The sequence below is a fragment of the Macrobrachium nipponense genome, chromosome 21 (genome assembly GCF_015104395.2).
Source record: "Macrobrachium nipponense isolate FS-2020 chromosome 21, ASM1510439v2, whole genome shotgun sequence".
NCBI classification, from domain to species: Eukaryota; Metazoa; Arthropoda; class Malacostraca; order Decapoda; family Palaemonidae; genus Macrobrachium; species Macrobrachium nipponense.
Window position 1 is genome coordinate 7417795 of NC_087212.1, and position 17686 is coordinate 7435480.

Sequence of the window (17686 nt, forward strand, 5' to 3'; positions counted from 1 at the left end):
TATATATATATATAAATCTATAAGTATTTAAAGATCATGTCTACTATATCACTAGCTCACTCCCTGCATATCCCAACCCCCAATCCACCCAAATGGAAATGGACCGTGGCGTTTTTATCGAGAGAGAGAGAGAGAGAGAGAAACCGGCTATCAAAAGGAATCCTGAATCTATGGTTTCTGTAGCTGGTCAGCACTGCCCCACGTAACTGGTCTCAACTCAAAGGCTATCTAGAATCATCTGGTAGCGTAGGTGTTGATTTCAAGAGGTGAGTGTGTGTGTGTGTGTGTGATACGAATGGGAAATGCAGGTCCAGCCGAGTCTCGTTATGTAATGAAAATGAGCCTTTAACATAAAGGTAGTGAAGCGGGTTTTCGTCGAGGATCAGGACAAAAGGTTCGGTCGCCAGTTTGTTAACACAAGTGATATTTTACAGCTCGATCAGGATTTTTTTTTATGGGGGCGGGGGGACGTGGAGAGAAGCTAAGGTAAGTCCTTCATGCCATGGGGCATTTCAGAGGGAGAGGGGAGAGAAGAGAGAGAGAGAGAGAGAGAGAGAGAGAGAGAGAGAGAGAGACAAAACCAACAGGATACAACAAAAGCCGCTGCTTACTACTCTATCAATGCAGTTGCAAGATTAATGTCCTCTTTCAATGAAAAAAAAAATGATTATAGTATAGTGAATACATTAAGAAAAACAAAGGTACATTTAGGAGATTACAATACCAAAAGTGTTTTGTAAAAAGAAATAAATATCACTAATTTCTTGGAAAACCCAACTACAAAATGAAGGCTAAACCCCCACCCCCCAAACAACCCCACCCCCAAAAACAATAAAGGAAAAAATCAGCGTTAAATCGAATCCCAATACGTCTTGAAAAAAAAAACACAGTAAATCCCCAAAAAGACATCAAGAAGGAAACACTAAATCTCTATAGGAATTCTCAAGGGCGATTCTAATCTAAATGCCCAATCTAATATCCCCAGAAACTCCCCGTTTGAAAAACGATGCGGAGTGGGGCATTTGCCCCTCCCCCCCACACCCCTCATCAATCACGTCATGAAAATCGTAAAAGGAAAGGAACCTGAAAGTAATCCGGAATATAAATTATTACGGAAAACCCACCCAAAGTTCTTAAGTGCATTATCAGTGAATATATAAAATGCTCCAAGTGTGAAAATTAACGTCTACCCGACCGGTTCCGGCCACGTCGGTCGCTCCACGAAAGCCTTCGGAAACAAACCAATTAACAACAGCAATTTTGAGGGGAAACTCTAAAGTAAAGGGAGGAGATAATCCACGGCATCAGATTATTCTGCTCCTTGCCACATGTGCACTGCTGGACATATCACGCCCCCACTACCACACACACACACACACATACACGTCAACAGCCATATTGCCCCTCACATTTCACAAGTGGCGGTCTTCTACAAAACTAGCCAGTGGCAGAGACATTGCCGGGCTGCCTCCTGGCCGCTTCCTTGGATTGCCAAGAAGCTCCTAAAAAAAGAAGAAGAAGAAGACGAAGAAGGAAACAAACCAGTGTCGTCTTCCTCCATTTCTCGCAAAGTAAGGTAAGGCAAGGAGGGTCTTTTTCCTCCGTTAAAATGAGAAGGGTGCCCTTGATTCTCATATCCATACCATCGTGGTCAAGTTACACAGTGTCATTCAGAACTCGCGGAGGAAAGACTAACGGGGGTGGGGGGGGGGGGAAGGTGGGGGAAGGGGGTGACTCTCTCTGAAGAACAGCGAATTCGTATATTGCGAATGATTTCATCTGAGTGTCTCAAGTTGACAAAATGCAACATCAATGCACATGTCTGCGTGAAGGATATAATATAAACAGCACTTTTCAACTCAATTACTTATTCTCTAAGAAGGGGAATAAGAGTAGTTTCAGCAGTTCTTATGGGATCGGATGCTAGACCCATGCCTTTACCACTGACTACAATCAACCTCAGTCAATTAAATACAATTTACTTTAACTATAGGGTCAGCAAAGGTTCTGTAGATTTTTCGGGCAACGGGTCTAAGTCGATGGTGGCCCTCTGTGAGATTGAGGTTAATATATATGCACACATGCATATACTATATATGTATACATATATATATATATATATATATATATGTATGTATATATAATGTATATATATATATATATATATATATATTATATAACAATATACACACACATATATATGATTATTTTTTATCACATCACCGTAATTTATATATATGCATTAAATTACAAATGTTCCTTATGATGTGTGTATATATATCATATATATACATATATATATACATATACATATATATATATATATATATATATATATATATATATAATAGAGAGAGAGAGAGAGAGAGAGAGAGAGAGAGAGAGAGAGAATACAAACAACTGGCGACTTGCCCACTATACGGTTTTGACAACAGCCAAGAACGTCTGGTAAGAGAATAATAAATTAAAAAAAGTCCCTTCCGTGAAGCGAGACTGAAAAGGAGAAATTGAAAGTGTTCGCAGTGATTTTATACACAGCTTCAACTACAGATAATAAAGACTTCGATTTGGAGGACTTTGAGAATCCTAGAGCACGAGGTGACGAGAGTCACTGGAAGCAACGAAGATAGACAAATGTTGGTCAGGCAGGATGGTGGAAGACTGGCAGTGGGAATCGCTGGAGTGGATGATAGTAGAATTATGGACGAGACGAAGAATCCACTTCGAAATGAACATTGAGTTTAGGTTCAAAGGCCAAGCCCTGGGGAGACCTATGAGGTCATTCAAAGTAACAGCAAAAAGGTTTGAAGGGTGTCATTGGTGTAAAACCTTAAAGCAGTTGCATTTCGAATCAGTTGTTAGGAGAGGGTGGAAAGTAAGGTTGGAAGAAAGGGAGCATGAACTGAACTACAGTTAAAAGAATGTAAGGGGTTGCAGTAAGGGGTTGCAGTAAGGGGTTGCAGCTGGGGGTCAGAGGGACGCTGCAAACAACCTTAAGTAATGCCCACAGTGCACCGCATTACCCCCTACAGGGAGAATGCCCATTGCAACGAAAGTTCTGGATGTATATGAGTCAATTCCTTTCGTGGATGGAAAAGTGTAGAAGTGGCAGGAATATTGGTATGGACGAGAAAAGTTTAAGCGTAGAAAGATGGATGGATCGCGAAATGTTCTGACATGGCTAGAGGAAGGTAGGTTGGTTAAATGGGATATACATATATAATATATATATATATATATATATATATATATATATATATATAATATATATATATATATATATATAATATATATATATATATATATATATATATATATATATATATCTGTAATCTTGGACTGAGTAAAAACGAGAACAGTGTTACAAAAACATAATTCCCCAGGGTATTTAAATCCTATGGCCTTAATATCTTGGAAATAAGGGAATTTATACAAATAAGGGTTTAGCACTGCATGGAACCTCGAGACAGATTTGCTTTTTTCCACTGTCAACACAAATATAATCTAGCATTTGATTTTGCGAAAAAGTAATCATAATAGTATACACCAGGAAGGAAGAATACAAAAGTTGTCCTTTTGATTCTCCAAAAAGTAAAAGGATAAATCATTCCAACAAACAGACGTCGTGGAAATATGCAAACACCGTCGACAATTAAAAAAAATAAATAAAAAATAAAAGACGTGAAAGGGGAGCATTAACCAAAGAGGTCAAAACTGGGTATGACAAGGTCAATACCAAGTGGGCACGACCGGGCCGTTGAGAATAAACCCTTTATATTCTTTATTGCTTAATAATTCGCGTAACACGACCGCGTCCTCGTTGCCACGCCACAGTGAGCTCTTTCGAAAGTCAAAGTTCGTTAAAAATCAATATCTACATTGCAGTAATGTGATAAGCAGCAGTTAAGTCCATAAACCTCAAGCTGCCGAGATCTTGAAATCGCTATACAGCATTACAGTAATTTGTTCCACTGTATTAGTAAACGTGAACTAAACTGTAATATACTTCAACAGTACCAGACGTAATAGTACAATTGGATGATCATAATGAGAATATAACTATTATACGAATAGAAGTGGTAGTAGCACCTGTCCCCTTCAGTATCATCACGGAAGGTGGAACACCTGAGTAGACATACAGCTTCAGAATCACAGTTGTTGTTTGATAACACATGCACACACACACATACGCACACACACACAATTTATCCTCATTTTCTCATTACCGGGAGACGCCATCACAACTGGAGAGGAGAGAATTGATGAACACTGCATTTTCCCCCATTATGAGATGAGACTGAGGGCTCCCAAGTAAAAACTAATATATATATATATATATATATATATATATATATAGATATATATATATATATATATATATATCATATATATATACTGAGGAGATCGAAATCTTTTCAACTTTAATCAAAGTATATTGGAGATCATCACTATATTCGCCTCTGGTCCAAGCTTGCTTTTGAAACTTTTACAATCAGGTGTTTGTTCGATGTAGACTCCGGCTCAACTGAGCCACCGAGCCACTGACAAAGTATTGAATTTCCCTCTAGAGCCCCCTTGGGTTTATAGTCTGTTGGCTCTCTCCATAAAGGGTTTCAAGCTGAAGACCTACAGAAAGAAAGAAGTAAAGCTACCAGATTGTATCTGGTTATATAATCTGTGCACTAACTGTTACAACTCTCAATGCATTTTTTCTCTCTCCAAAATCATACTGTTATTACCAGTATTATGATTACTATCTTTTATACTACCCCAGCTATTGTATGAATAGTGCCGTTTATTCATTTTTTTTTATCATATTGTCTCATGTATCTAGATTGTGTATGTTATTGTCTGTATTTTGTATATTCCATGTATACGGCCCTAAGCTGAAATAAGGATATTATTATTAATATTATTAAAGATATTATTATTATTATTATTATTATTATTATTACATGACACTTTTATTATACCTCGACGCGTACATTGGTCAAGGAAATTACAAGATTATGAAGCGAGTATCATTGCAGTGATATTTTGACAGCTGGGCGTAGCAGCTGTCAGATTAAAAAAAAAAAAAAATCAACCCAAGACCCAATATTGATATTCATTGTCGATAAAAACTCATTTTATATCACTGGATCCAACTGTACTGTTTCCGCAGATGAGTATATACAAGTTAAGTTGCCCCTTTCCAGTTGATAGGGTGATTGTTTAGTTTTAAAAGAAGAACATTACTCTGATATCGTGTGCATTTCTTACAGATTCTTCAATATTGTCTGGAGTGTTCTTTTCAAGTTTATTCCCCCATTTCCTTGAAAGTTCATATTAACGCTCAAGTTTATTAGGCAAAAGGGTAATTCTTTAAAAATGATTACTAAGTCAGGTTTTTTGATTTCCTAATTTTTTTATTAACAAATTTCGGCCAAAGGACAAGCGCTGGGGCATAAGAGCATAATGTCGAAACAATTGTTAGGAGGGGGTGGAAAGTCAGAAAGAAGAAAGCGAATTTTGACGGAGTTATAGTCAAAGGAGCAAAGGAGGCTGCAGCTAGGGGCCGAAGGGACGCTGCAAAGACCGTAAGTAATGCCTACAGTGCACAGCGCGAGGTGCACTGACGGCACTACCCCTATACGGGACTGAATACCCAAATGGAGATACTACTCCGTTCCCCTTAATTTCTCTTTGATTTCAGATTTATAAATCTTCTTTTACACATTTTAATTAATAATATTAAAATGTGTTCCTCTTGGCGAAGATATGCCTACCTCCTGAAGAGTTATGGAGTTAATGCAGCATCTAACAAACAGTAATAACACGGTGCAAAAGCACTTATTTAAAGCACAATACAATGAAAAATCAAATAACTATCATGATAATACTAGGGACGTGTATACCAAATACCATGCAGGTCAGTGTGATAACTTATATATTGGTCAAACTGGCAAAATTACTAGAGAGAACAGAACAGCAAAAAAAAAAAAAAAAAATGTATAGGATATGCACGAGTGAACAGTGTAATTTTCGTTCATGCTAGTGAAAGCTATAATGCCATCAACTGGAAAGATGGTAAATAGAGTTTGATCAAATAGTATAAGGGGACGAGACATTAACTAATCTATTGTTATAAGACAGTTTCTTAAAATAATACGAATATCAGCTGAGGAATCTAAAAATTCATTATACTCATTTTCAAGATAAATATGTCGTCCCCTTAACTATTTAACAAACTCTATTTACCATCTTTCCAGTTGATGGCATTATAGCTTTCACTAGCATGAACGAAAATTACACTGTTCACTCGTGCATATCCTATACATTTTTTTTTTTTTTGCTGTTCTGTTCTCTTTTCTAGTAATTTGCCAGTTTGACCAATATATAAGTTATCACACTGACCTGCATGGTATTTGGTATACACGTCCCTAGTATTATCATGATAGTTATTTGATTTTTCATTGTATTGTGCTTTAAATAAGTGCTTTTGCACCGTGTTATTACTGTTTGTTAGATGCTGCATTAACTCCATAACTCTTCAGGAGGTAGGCATATCTTCGCCAAGAGGAACACATTTTAATATTATTAATTAAAATGTGTAAAAGAAGATTTATAAATCTGAAATCAAAGAGAAATTAAGGGGAACGGAGTAGTATCTCCATTTGGGTATTCAGTCCCGTATAGGGGTAGTGCCGTCACTATTATATTATATTAATTTATATCTAGCTTATATAATTATATCTATACTATATATATATAATAATATATATTATATATATATATAATTAAATATATAATATAATTAGTGAACAGACCACTACTGAGTGCTCTTTTTATCAAAATAAAATCTTGTCATCTTATCTGTCAGTATCAAAATGCGAAAAAACCCTGGGCCAACCGCCATGCTGAGTCAAGATAACATTCGCTTGCCAAAGGGGCCCATTAATGGAGTCATTGTTTTCTCCTGTGAGTAAGATAAGGAATTTAAGAGTGTTTCCTCTTATTTTTTCAGCTCCAAAGACAAAGCTCCGCGTCGAGCAGCCTTAGCCTTATGGAGAGGGTGTCACACACACACACACACACGCGCAAAATAATCCAAAAATGAATTCAGCAGCGCCGCACAAATAGAACAGAGTCAAATAACAGATATGCTTAACAGAGAGAGAGAGAGAGAGAGAGAGAGAGAGATCAGGAACTAGTTGAGCACAATCAATCTGGTACTACCAACACTGGCAATCACGTCATTATTATTATCGCTTCCAGGCCACATTTCGATATGAAACTCCTCTTGTAGGATATTAGAATACCGAAGCAGCATATCTTTTTTTTTTTTTTTTTTTTTTTTATACATAATTCACCTATACGTTATTTACCATAACATTCAGCACGGCCACCTGTTAATTCAAACACACGTAGAGAAGAGAAGCAGAGTTGTATTGTCGAGGATTTTTTTAGGCTAATTTTCATAAACTGAGGATCAGTAACTGTTTCCCCTGTAGTATGTTCAGCGCTTTGGTAAATCACAGACTCTTAAGGCATTAGAACCCTATTCTTTCCCATTCTCCACCACAAACCTGCTTCTCTGAGTCACTCAGTTCTTATCTTCACACTTTACTCTCAAACGATATCCATAGATGAAGTCAGCGACAACCACATCCACATCTGAGAAACACTTTTTCCAAATTCTGTGGGGTCCTGGATGCTGAAATAGAATCAAATAACAAAACCAATAGGGATAATACAGGGTAAATACCTCAGTACCCATATTCACAGAACTCTCAAATTCCAATAACTTCCCAATATCAACCAATATGCATTAAAGCTATCCAAATTATGGGGTTAAGACTGGGACCCATTCTTCCTTTGAAAGAAAGCCAGAGTAGAAGTGATCTCTCAAGGCTGTCAGCCATGTAAGAAGATTTACAAGAAGGGTAGCCATGTAAGAAGGTTTACAAGAAGGGTAACCATGTAAGAAGGTTCACAAAATGGGTAGCCATGTAAGAAGATTTACGAGAAGGGTAGCCATGTAAGAAGGTTTACGAGAAGAATAGCTATGTAAGAAGGTTTACGAGAAGGGTAGCCATGTAAGAAAGTTTATGAGAAGGGTAGCCATGTAAGAAGATTTACGAGAAGGGTAGCCATGTAAGAATGTTTACAATAAGGGTAGCCATGTAAGAAGGTTTACAAGAAGGGTAGCCATGTAAGAAGGTTTATGAGAAGGGTAGCCATGTAAGAAGGTTACGAGAAGGGTAGCCAAGGTTGGAACACACGTACCAGTTAGACGAAGCCACACGAGAAGTCAAAAAGTCTGATTTCAGGAAATTCAACAGACAAACAAACGTCAGGGGCAACCGTAAGTTTACTAAAAATGGCCACTTTCCAATTTCAACCCTTTAATTCTCTGATTGAAGTAAATGATAATTAGTTGGGTTCTGTCTTCCAGGAACCAGCTGCTGCTAACATCCAATGGCTCTTCACCAATTCCTGGCATGCATGCCAAGGCGCAATGCACGAAGGTGTGGCTACATACTGGTCATCTGGTGTCTTCTCTGCTACCTCCTCATCAGGTAATTTCCTTTGTTTTGCAGAATTTAGGTGTGTATGTTATGTTTTTCGTGATTTTACTTCAAGTACCAAAATCAACCTAACATTATCATTACTATACTAATAAGTAGCTTAACCAGGCCGCTGAATTTTGGCTGACGGTGATTTACTTCCCAAAGTCATGGTGTTCGGCTAGCAGAGGCTTCATGGTCAAGGGGGAACAAATAATCTTTACAAAAAATGGCAAGCCCTACTCTGCCATTATAAAGCTAATTTAAAAGTATGATCAGTGGTCAGACCACATAAAGCTGTTTCCTTCCCTCCCCCCCTTCAAGGCTTACATTTATAATTCCATATGGAAGTCTGCCAGTAGTTCTTAACTCCTACTCACAGGGTGTTGTCATAAACATCCCCTGCGAAAACTGGGGGTCGACTGTATATGTGTGTATGTACTATATATGTAAAACATCCCATACAAATTTGCTACTTCTTTACGTACACTCTAGAACTCAAGATATTTTCATCCACTTAAAAAATATACTACTTAAGATTTAATGCAGATTTTCTCCCTAATTTTTTCTATACTTGTTTTTCAGCTTTTCAACACATAGTGAATCAATCTACGGCAACTCTCCCCAAGTGATCCAGCAAGTCCTCGACCTAAGGTCACAAGAGAGTAAAAGTGTGATGGGCTTCAACTTACTGAAGAGCAACCCTTCCATCGACAGGTCACCAAAACTCTCCGAGCCAGAGATGGCAGCCAAAATACAGAAGAAAGAACCCAATCTGCCGATAGAATTCTGGCAGAAATCCAAACATAAACAGTTATCCATGAACAGCTCATGTGCAAAGATGCCATCTCTCTATGACATACATTTCAACAACAAATACTGGCAATCACTGGAAACAAGCAATGGAAGTTTTTATTTGTTCGCTGCATATTACGACAACAGAACACTGGCAGAGAGGAGGCCCTTGATCCGCATATTGGGAATGATAGATAAACTTGACCCAACAGTTAAACCCTACTGCCAAATGTGGTTTGATGGCATGAATAAACCAGTTTTTTCTCAAGTTTGGCAGTACAAGTGGATATGGGTTAAAGAATGGGGTAATTACAGAAATGGAGTATTGCAGCCTTATTTGATGTCTTGTCAAGTGCCTTCACAATACCAAAATCTTGTGCCCGAGTCAGTCTCTCTAGCTGAGAAGCCATGTGACATGGCAACCACACACTTGAGGGTTATCAATGATCGTCCTCCATCAGGAGAGAAAGAAGACTTTGCTGTTTGTGTCAAGGGTATCAACTACCCATTTAATGATCTCAGCGTTAGGTTGACAGAGTGGCTTGAGCTCTTATTTCTTCTGGGAGCAAACAAAGTCTTCATGTACGACATGGAGGTACATCCAAACATTTCCAAAATTCTCAGTTACTACCAGGATAAAGGGCAGATTGGCATCACAAAACTGACACTTCCTGGATGGCAGCCTAATGTTCGTGGTTTCTCGTATATGTACCTTAAGGCTAAACTTGTCCATAAGCGGCAGAATGAAGTCATTCCATACAATGACTGCTTCTACAAAAACATGTATAAATATAAGTACATCGCTCTTCTCGATATCGATGAAGTTATCATGCCTAGGAATTCTTCATCATGGAAAGAACTTCTGGAGATTGTCAAGCAAAATGATCAGGGAAAAAATAGAAACATGCGTTCTTCGTATGTTGCACAGAATATTTATTTCATGGATAGTATGCACAAGCCGGAGGAACCAGATGTAACTGATGTACCAAGCTATATGCACATGCTGAAGAACGTCTATCGCTCTGGCAACTACACCCTACCAGGGGCCTACGTGAAATGTTTCCATGACACAGAGAGAATTCTGACCCTTCACAATCACTTTCCTTTCTCTTGCATCGGACCACAATGTTCTGCCTATCCCATGAATACACATGACGCTCATCTGCAGCATTACCGTTCTGACTGCGTTGGTGAACTGAAAAAAGTCTGTGGTGTGAGATATAAAAGTCATCCCACTAAAGATCCTTCAATTCTGAAGTACAAACAGGCATTAGTTTCGCGTGTTGCAGACACCCTGAAACGCCTAGACTTCTTTAAAAATGAAACTGTGATAAAATCCGATAATACATCAATTTCGAGATGAAAACACAATCCTGCGTCAAGCACTGAGATGAATGATAGTGACTACAATGTGTGTGCCATCCAAATTCTATGTTGGAGTGATACTTGGAAGTAATTCAACAGTGTATTTGAATGTCTGAAAGATTGATGGTACAGCACATTAGGTCTAACTTTAAACATCGTGCGACTTTTTTAGAAACTCCTTTCACTCCATGAAAAAAGACCTAGCAGAGCTTGCAACAAAGCCTTACATGTCTCGTGGTATGGAGCATAAACAGTCAATTGAGAACTTATTGTTGATTAGTGAACGAGGGAGTTTTGCTGTGGTAACATAATCCAATAACATTTCATTACTCGCATTATGCCAAATTTTAGCGATATCTGTAAATATATTGATTCTAGGTTCATTTGCTCCACTAATACCATGTAATTTTCTTTTAAATAACAATGGGACAAACTCTGTGAAACATGTTGCGATGATACCGTAAGGTCATGAAACTTGCCACAGCTATAGACATTTTCATCTTGCACTAGAAAGTTTGAAATGGAAAAACTGTGAAGTAATGGAAATAGGTAAATAACATAAAAGTTTCATATAACTTAAAAGCTTATGAGGAAATTTTATGAAATGCTTTGCAATGTAATATAATAAAATTAATTTGAAGGAAAGACCATACAAATTATCAAGGCATAACACAGAGCAGAGTTGAAGTTACGACCAAAATGACTGAGATAAGTTAACAATTTAGGCAACAGAGGTAAGTCAAACACACACACACACAAAACAAATTAAGAACCACATGATCAATTTACCAGAATCTCAACGTGGAGCTGTTTAAATATACTTTAATTATATCACATACAGATGGGAAGCTGGTTACTTTTGCCACACTCGCATGTCCATAAAATAAATTTCATAACGAAATACATTGCAGGTTCTTACATAGCATTTCAATGTTAAGGGCAATTAAGAAATACAGAGACCCTGCCTACATAGTAATACAGGTTCCAACAAATGTATTTCAGAACGCATGACGTGTGTGAATTACAGCCAGTCCCCGGGTTACAGTGGGGTTTCCGTTCCCGGCGCTGTGCTGTAACCCAAAAAACGCTGTAAATCAAGCACTGTAAAGTCAGATCGCCATAACCCGAGACCGCCGTAACCTGGAACTGTCTGTATTTGAGGATTAGATGCGTTTTTCAAATTACACAGCTAAGGATGAGTAACGTTGGTGAGGAACAAAGTCAGAGTACTAGAAAAAGTTTAATTCTGAAAAGAGACAGAACAAGAAAAACCGTTCAGTGTCGAAGGGATAAGCACGCAGACATTAAAAAATTAACAGAGACGATGACAAAGAAATATAAATTTTCAAGTCCTTAAAGTTTAGAATAATGTTTTACGAAAGGGGTGGTTTGACAAGAATTAATAGACAAAGTCTGGAAAAGGGTAGTGAGGCTATTTGATCTGGGTAAAAGGGTTAAAAGGGTAAAAACACTTATACTGATTACATTGTCAAGAATAATAAGAATGTTTATTTACAAACTCAAGGAAAAAGGCAAGGAAAGAGAATGTTTGATTACAAAGTCAACTACGGCAACAATGACCGTTTAGTTCCAAAGTTATCATAGGCAAGACACAATAATTCCTTCAAAAAAGTCAGGAAGATTAATCAACGTGTAACAGGTAGGTTACAACTTAGAAGTAGTCCAATGGCGAGTCAACACTAGCATATAACATTTCTGAATACACTCATTGGAAATGTATCACACGCACACATCACCAATAGGCAGAAAACAATCTAACACTAACTGGTAATCCTAGCTAGTAGTGCTTCATACAATTCAAGAGCATTTGCGAAAGATTCGTTCTCCACTCAGGGTAACTGACTTATTTTCAAACTCTTTGTGAGAAATAGTCCCACTGATATGAGGGGGTATACACACTTTCCATGTCATTCATCCAGAAGTTTTCTTCAATGACTTTATTTATTCGCGTTTCAACATCCCTCTTTCCTTGCCCTACTGAGTATCTTTAATAATCAAACTAGACCCCAGAGTAAATCTCAACTGGGGTTACTCCAGCTCTGTCGAAAGGCTACCACCTACTACTTACTTTGGGCACTGTTCTCAAGAGCTTATTAGATGGAATTCCCAGTTGCCCTCTGTATCATTTAAATAATTAACCAGCTGGTTTTTGATAGCCAGGTCTCATTACCAATTAAAAGTAATGCCAATCATGGCCACTCCTAGTTGGTACTTCTGCAATCAGAATCGGACTTCAAATACTTTGAAAAAGTTCCTACAAAAGTCAACTGAAATAACTGATACTGCATAACAGACACTTCAAACCCAACAAAGTCTCTTGGATAAAAGCTGAACGTTATCAATAAGGTTCTAACTTTGATCACACTCCTCTTGAAGATGCCTTAGAAGTATTAATGACAAAAATGGTCAAGAATGAAATCAGTGTTTCATTTTTTTTTCCATATGGTACATCTGCACAATGAAGCCGTGCAACACTAGGCTAGTAAAATGTAACTGCCACACTATGCACCACAAATATACCTTGTATTCTGAAAGTTATCATAAAGAAAGTGGAACACAGCTAGACAATACAGTGATGTTACTACTAAAAGGAGGCCCCACCAGGTGAAAGAATTCCCAAAAGATGGTTCTGTCTGTCCGTTGATGACATTCTTGAAATTCAAAGATAATCTTCACATATTTTTCTTTTCGTTTTAGCAGCGTCTTCTTACTGCAATTTCTTATTACCTCCAGGATAAAGCGAAAAATCACCTTCTAGACAACTGTGAATAATAAAGTCCATACGATTCTCTGAATTGCTGTAGTTTTTTTTAATATATTCCCTTTAGTTCCGATATATTGTAGATGTATATTACTTTGAAGCCAAGCTTTGCTTCACAAGAGACAAATTCATGCCATCTCGGACTAAAAAAAAACCAGTGCAGTTGCCTATCGTGGAAAAGGGAGGATACAATGGTCCATTAAATTAACACTGGATGATAATTTATCCCGTATTCAAATCCAGTTATATTAAATAAGGTGTTTTTGTCACGTATGGATAACCTTTTCTATGGGAAATCTATAAACATCCCAAATGCCATCGAAATCGTAAGACCTATGAGCTATATCAACTAATAACTTCTAAGTTGCCTTCACAAATCACACAGCATCCTCACGACATATTTCTTGAAAAATAGTAAGCTTCCTAGGCCAACCTACGTCAAAAGCATTGTTGACAGCAATACCGCATGGAAGCTGCCTTATCATACTTCAGGCAACATTTATGAAGTGATAAGTTTAAGATCGAAACAAGGAATTCATTGTGTTTTATCATATCTTCGCTAACTTCACCCTTGTCAGATATAATCTGATATAATGTGCAATTGTGCATGCATGCAGTTGAATCAAAATATTCTGTTTTCATATAACAAAAGATGCTAAAAAGGTCAGAGTAGTATGAACTGCAATCAAAGAAACCAGTGCCCGGAGTCATAAGGAATGCCCATTGCATAATTGCATACAAACAGACAGACAGACTATGGCCAAACTTAGAATGAGGACAAAATTTGATCAGAAAATCTCACTTTCGAGTAAATCTGAGCAATTTAACTCAGAGCTATCTTCAGACTTGGTTATTAATGGTGAAGAATTTTTTCTTGTTCATATAGTTCAACTTTTAATAGAATGAGCGAATAATGACTGTCACAGGAAATTCACAACATTGACAGCCAAACCCTCGATGTAAGATTCAACGGCAAACGACTACTACAAAAGAGAAGTAATGCCTGCAGATGATAGATCTGTTTTGTTAATGGAGATATTGGGCAAGAAGAAACAGGAGGAAATTTTAGGCACCTTAAACGAAAGACTGCTTGTTAACTGACTTGGTGGAGCGTGTGTTGTGAGATTTAGCTCTGTTTGTATGGTGATTTTACGTTGCATGGAACCAGTGGTTATTCAGCAACGGGCCCAACGACTTTACGTGACTTCCGAACCACGTCCAGTGTAAACTTCTATCACCAGAAATACACATCTCTCACCCCTCAATGGAATGGCCGAGAATCGAACTCGCGGCCACCGAGGTGGCAGGCCAAGACCATACCGATCACGCCACTGAGGAGCTCATTTAGCTGCGGAAAGAGCCTCTGTAGTTATTTATGGTAGGAAAAGTCAATGCTGAAGGTGATATTCATGGATAATTAAAGGCGCCTTCAGATTTTACTTTAAACAAATTCTTACGAGTTCCTCGTTGGACGAGTGGCTTTCGCGCTCGGCTACCAATCCGGTGGTCTGGAGTTCGATTCTCCGCTATCCCAACGCGGAATCAGAGGAATTTATGTATGGTGATAGAAATTAATTTCTCTATATAGTGGTTCGGATCCCACAATAAGCTGTAGGTCCCGTTGCAAGGTGACTAATTGGTTCCTAGCCACGTAGATATATCTGATCCCTCGGGCCAGCCCTAAGAGAGCTGTTAATTAGCTCAGTGGTCTGGTAAAACTAAGATACACTTAACTTTTTTGGTATTAAGATTAAGCCAGCCTTTTGCCGGCACGGCATCTTGCTCCTGAAGCAGCCCGTAATTCTAATTGTTTGAGATTAAGCCACCATGGGCTCTTACTCTCAGAGCAGCCCGTAATAATCTTGGTCGTTTCGGCCATAAGCAGCCCCCTGGCAAACTTCGCCAACTTCCAATTTACGTGCAATATGGGCACTGCGTTGAGTACCGGCCCCTTCGGAGACGTACTTCCAGGCTTTGAAGTATACATACGCAATAGTTTCCTGGGATGCAGTGCTCGTTACTTACTGTAGTACTACGGTGAAATGAGGAGTTTTGCAGAGGAGTGGTTCCATTCTGGAGGCTGTATTTCAGCCAGACGTTGCAGAGTTTGCAAGAGAGAGGAGGGAGAGGGATGGATGGTCAGACAGCTGAAATATAGTCTCTAATACGGAGCTACTCTATAATACTCATCATTCCACCATAGTAGTACAGCAAGTAAGGAGCACTGCGCCCAAAGCAAGCTCTACTATGTACTTAAAAGCATAGAAAGCTTAAAAGCTAAATGTTCCAAAGGGATGGTTGAAGGTACCACCCTACATTTCAAAAAATCACCCTCGTGTCTTTTACAGGCGACCGTTTCAAGCACACGCCTCTCAGATTTCATTTTGTGGAGACACGTATTCTTCGCGTTTACTTCAGAATCATAAGACCTGATAACGGTTCCTCGGAGATTATGATATCTGCGTCCGTCTGACTGTCTGAATCGCATCGCCAACGAAGTTTTTCTTTCTTTTCCCTGCGATTTCCCTTCAACATTGGCCTTTCCTACGATTAATAAGTACAGTGGTACAGCAATACTTTGGTCTTCTGGTGCAACCAGGAGTAATGGACGGTGTTTAGGCCCGAAGCCTGGAAGATGATGCGGTCAAAAATTAAAGATATGCTGAACCTTGGACAAAAAATCTACTTGTTATTCATTAGTTGCCAGTCATCCGAGCACTGAATTGAACCAATGTTCAGTTTAAGTTAACCACTAATATTGACCAAACCCAGTGTTTCTAAACTAAATTGCGAGCAACATGAAGAGAACGATAATGAAATTGGTTTCCTTCGGCTGTTGTCAAACAACACTGAGGAAAATAACTTTTTTCTGTAAAAGAATCTAAAGCAAAATGTCCTTATAAATATTTAAGAAAAAAAACACCTGCACATTCATGCCACACATTTTTATCAACACATCCAAGTCTTAACATTAACTTTATACACAATCAAAATCATGCGTTAAATTATTAACAAGTTTGGGCGGAAGCCATCTTCAAAGGAAATTATGCCGCGCAGCAGAGAAACTCTCTCTCAAAGAACAAAGAAACAATACCAATTTCCTACACGATTCTTTAATGACTGCAAGTGAATCGTAGGGTAATTTTTGAAAAGACCAAGATACTAAATGAAAAACGTCTATGGGTGTGTGCATATACATATGTACGTATATACAAATACACATACATACATACATAAATATACATACATACATACATACATATATATATATATATATATATATATATATATATATATATATATATATATATAAATAAAGGATTTTTTGCCACGAAGGAAAAAATGAAAAAGCGAGAATGCCGAATACTTTCGGTCCTGTTCGGACCCTTTACTGAGGTAAAGGGTCCGAACAGGACCGAAAGTACTCGGCTATTTCGCTTTTTCATTTTTTCCTTCGTGGCAAAATAACCTTTATTTTTACATAGCATCACGTTTTATATACTTCGTGATCAAGTTATTCATATATATATATATATATATATATATATATATATATATATATATATATATATATATATATATATATATATATATACTTTCCTATAATTGTATAACCCCCAAAGGTTTCAACCCGGTTTGTAGCCATCTTCGCAGGGCGTTTAGTACAAAGAATAGATTGTAAATAGCATAAAGATAATGACCCCCCAAAAATATTGGTCCTAGATAACGACTCCCAAAAACCCTTGGTTGGGAGTCATTATATATTATATATTACATACATATATATATATATATATATATATATATATAGATATATATATATATATATATATATATATATATATATATATATATATATGCATATATATATACATATACGCAAAATTAAAACATGATTCACATCAGTACATATATTTTGTGTTGTTTTCGATCAATAACATTTTAGAAAATCCCACAAGCTGCAATGAAGTTGTGAGTATAGGGAATACCACTCCTCCCAAAAACGGGGCCTAAGACGATACTGAATCATATCGACTGTCTTACCTATGAGCTTAGGGGACGAATTTCCAGTTGTCGTACCCCAGGTCACTGCGCTCCTTCTTATGTGGCACTACGAAACAGGAATAGCACAGACTATCTTATTAATCCTGGTACGAAAAACGAATATCTGCTGGGTTCTCGGAGCGCACAAAAA

General features: G+C 37.8%; 2 protein-coding genes across 5 annotated transcripts in view; one reads left to right on the top strand and one right to left on the bottom strand.

Annotated features, from left to right (window-relative positions):
* LOC135197752 (uncharacterized) overlaps nucleotides 1-17686 on the bottom strand; it is a 68101-nt gene that overhangs the window by 50280 nt on the left and 135 nt on the right. For 2 of the 3 annotated variants that reach the window (XM_064224836.1, XM_064224827.1), the window contains exon 1: nucleotides 17536-17685. The exons of the other annotated variant lie outside the window; for it this stretch is intronic. The gene's annotated coding sequence lies outside the window, so the exon portion shown is untranslated. Of the gene's footprint in view, nucleotides 1-17535; nucleotide 17686 lie in introns of those variants that run through there. 3 annotated transcript variants of the gene reach the window in all.
* On the top strand, nucleotides 1181-13519 carry LOC135197749 (uncharacterized). 2 transcript variants are annotated; one of them, XM_064224824.1, is made up of 3 exons: nucleotides 1181-1576; nucleotides 8438-8561; nucleotides 9135-13519. In XM_064224824.1, exons 2-3 carry the CDS (start codon nucleotides 8461-8463, stop codon nucleotides 10705-10707), a joined length of 1674 nt encoding a protein of 557 aa, XP_064080894.1. In that variant the 5' UTR covers nucleotides 1181-1576; nucleotides 8438-8460; the 3' UTR covers nucleotides 10708-13519. The 2 variants fall into 2 exon arrangements, with proteins under 2 accessions (XP_064080894.1, XP_064080895.1); XM_064224825.1 differs by having other exon boundaries at nucleotides 1181-1571.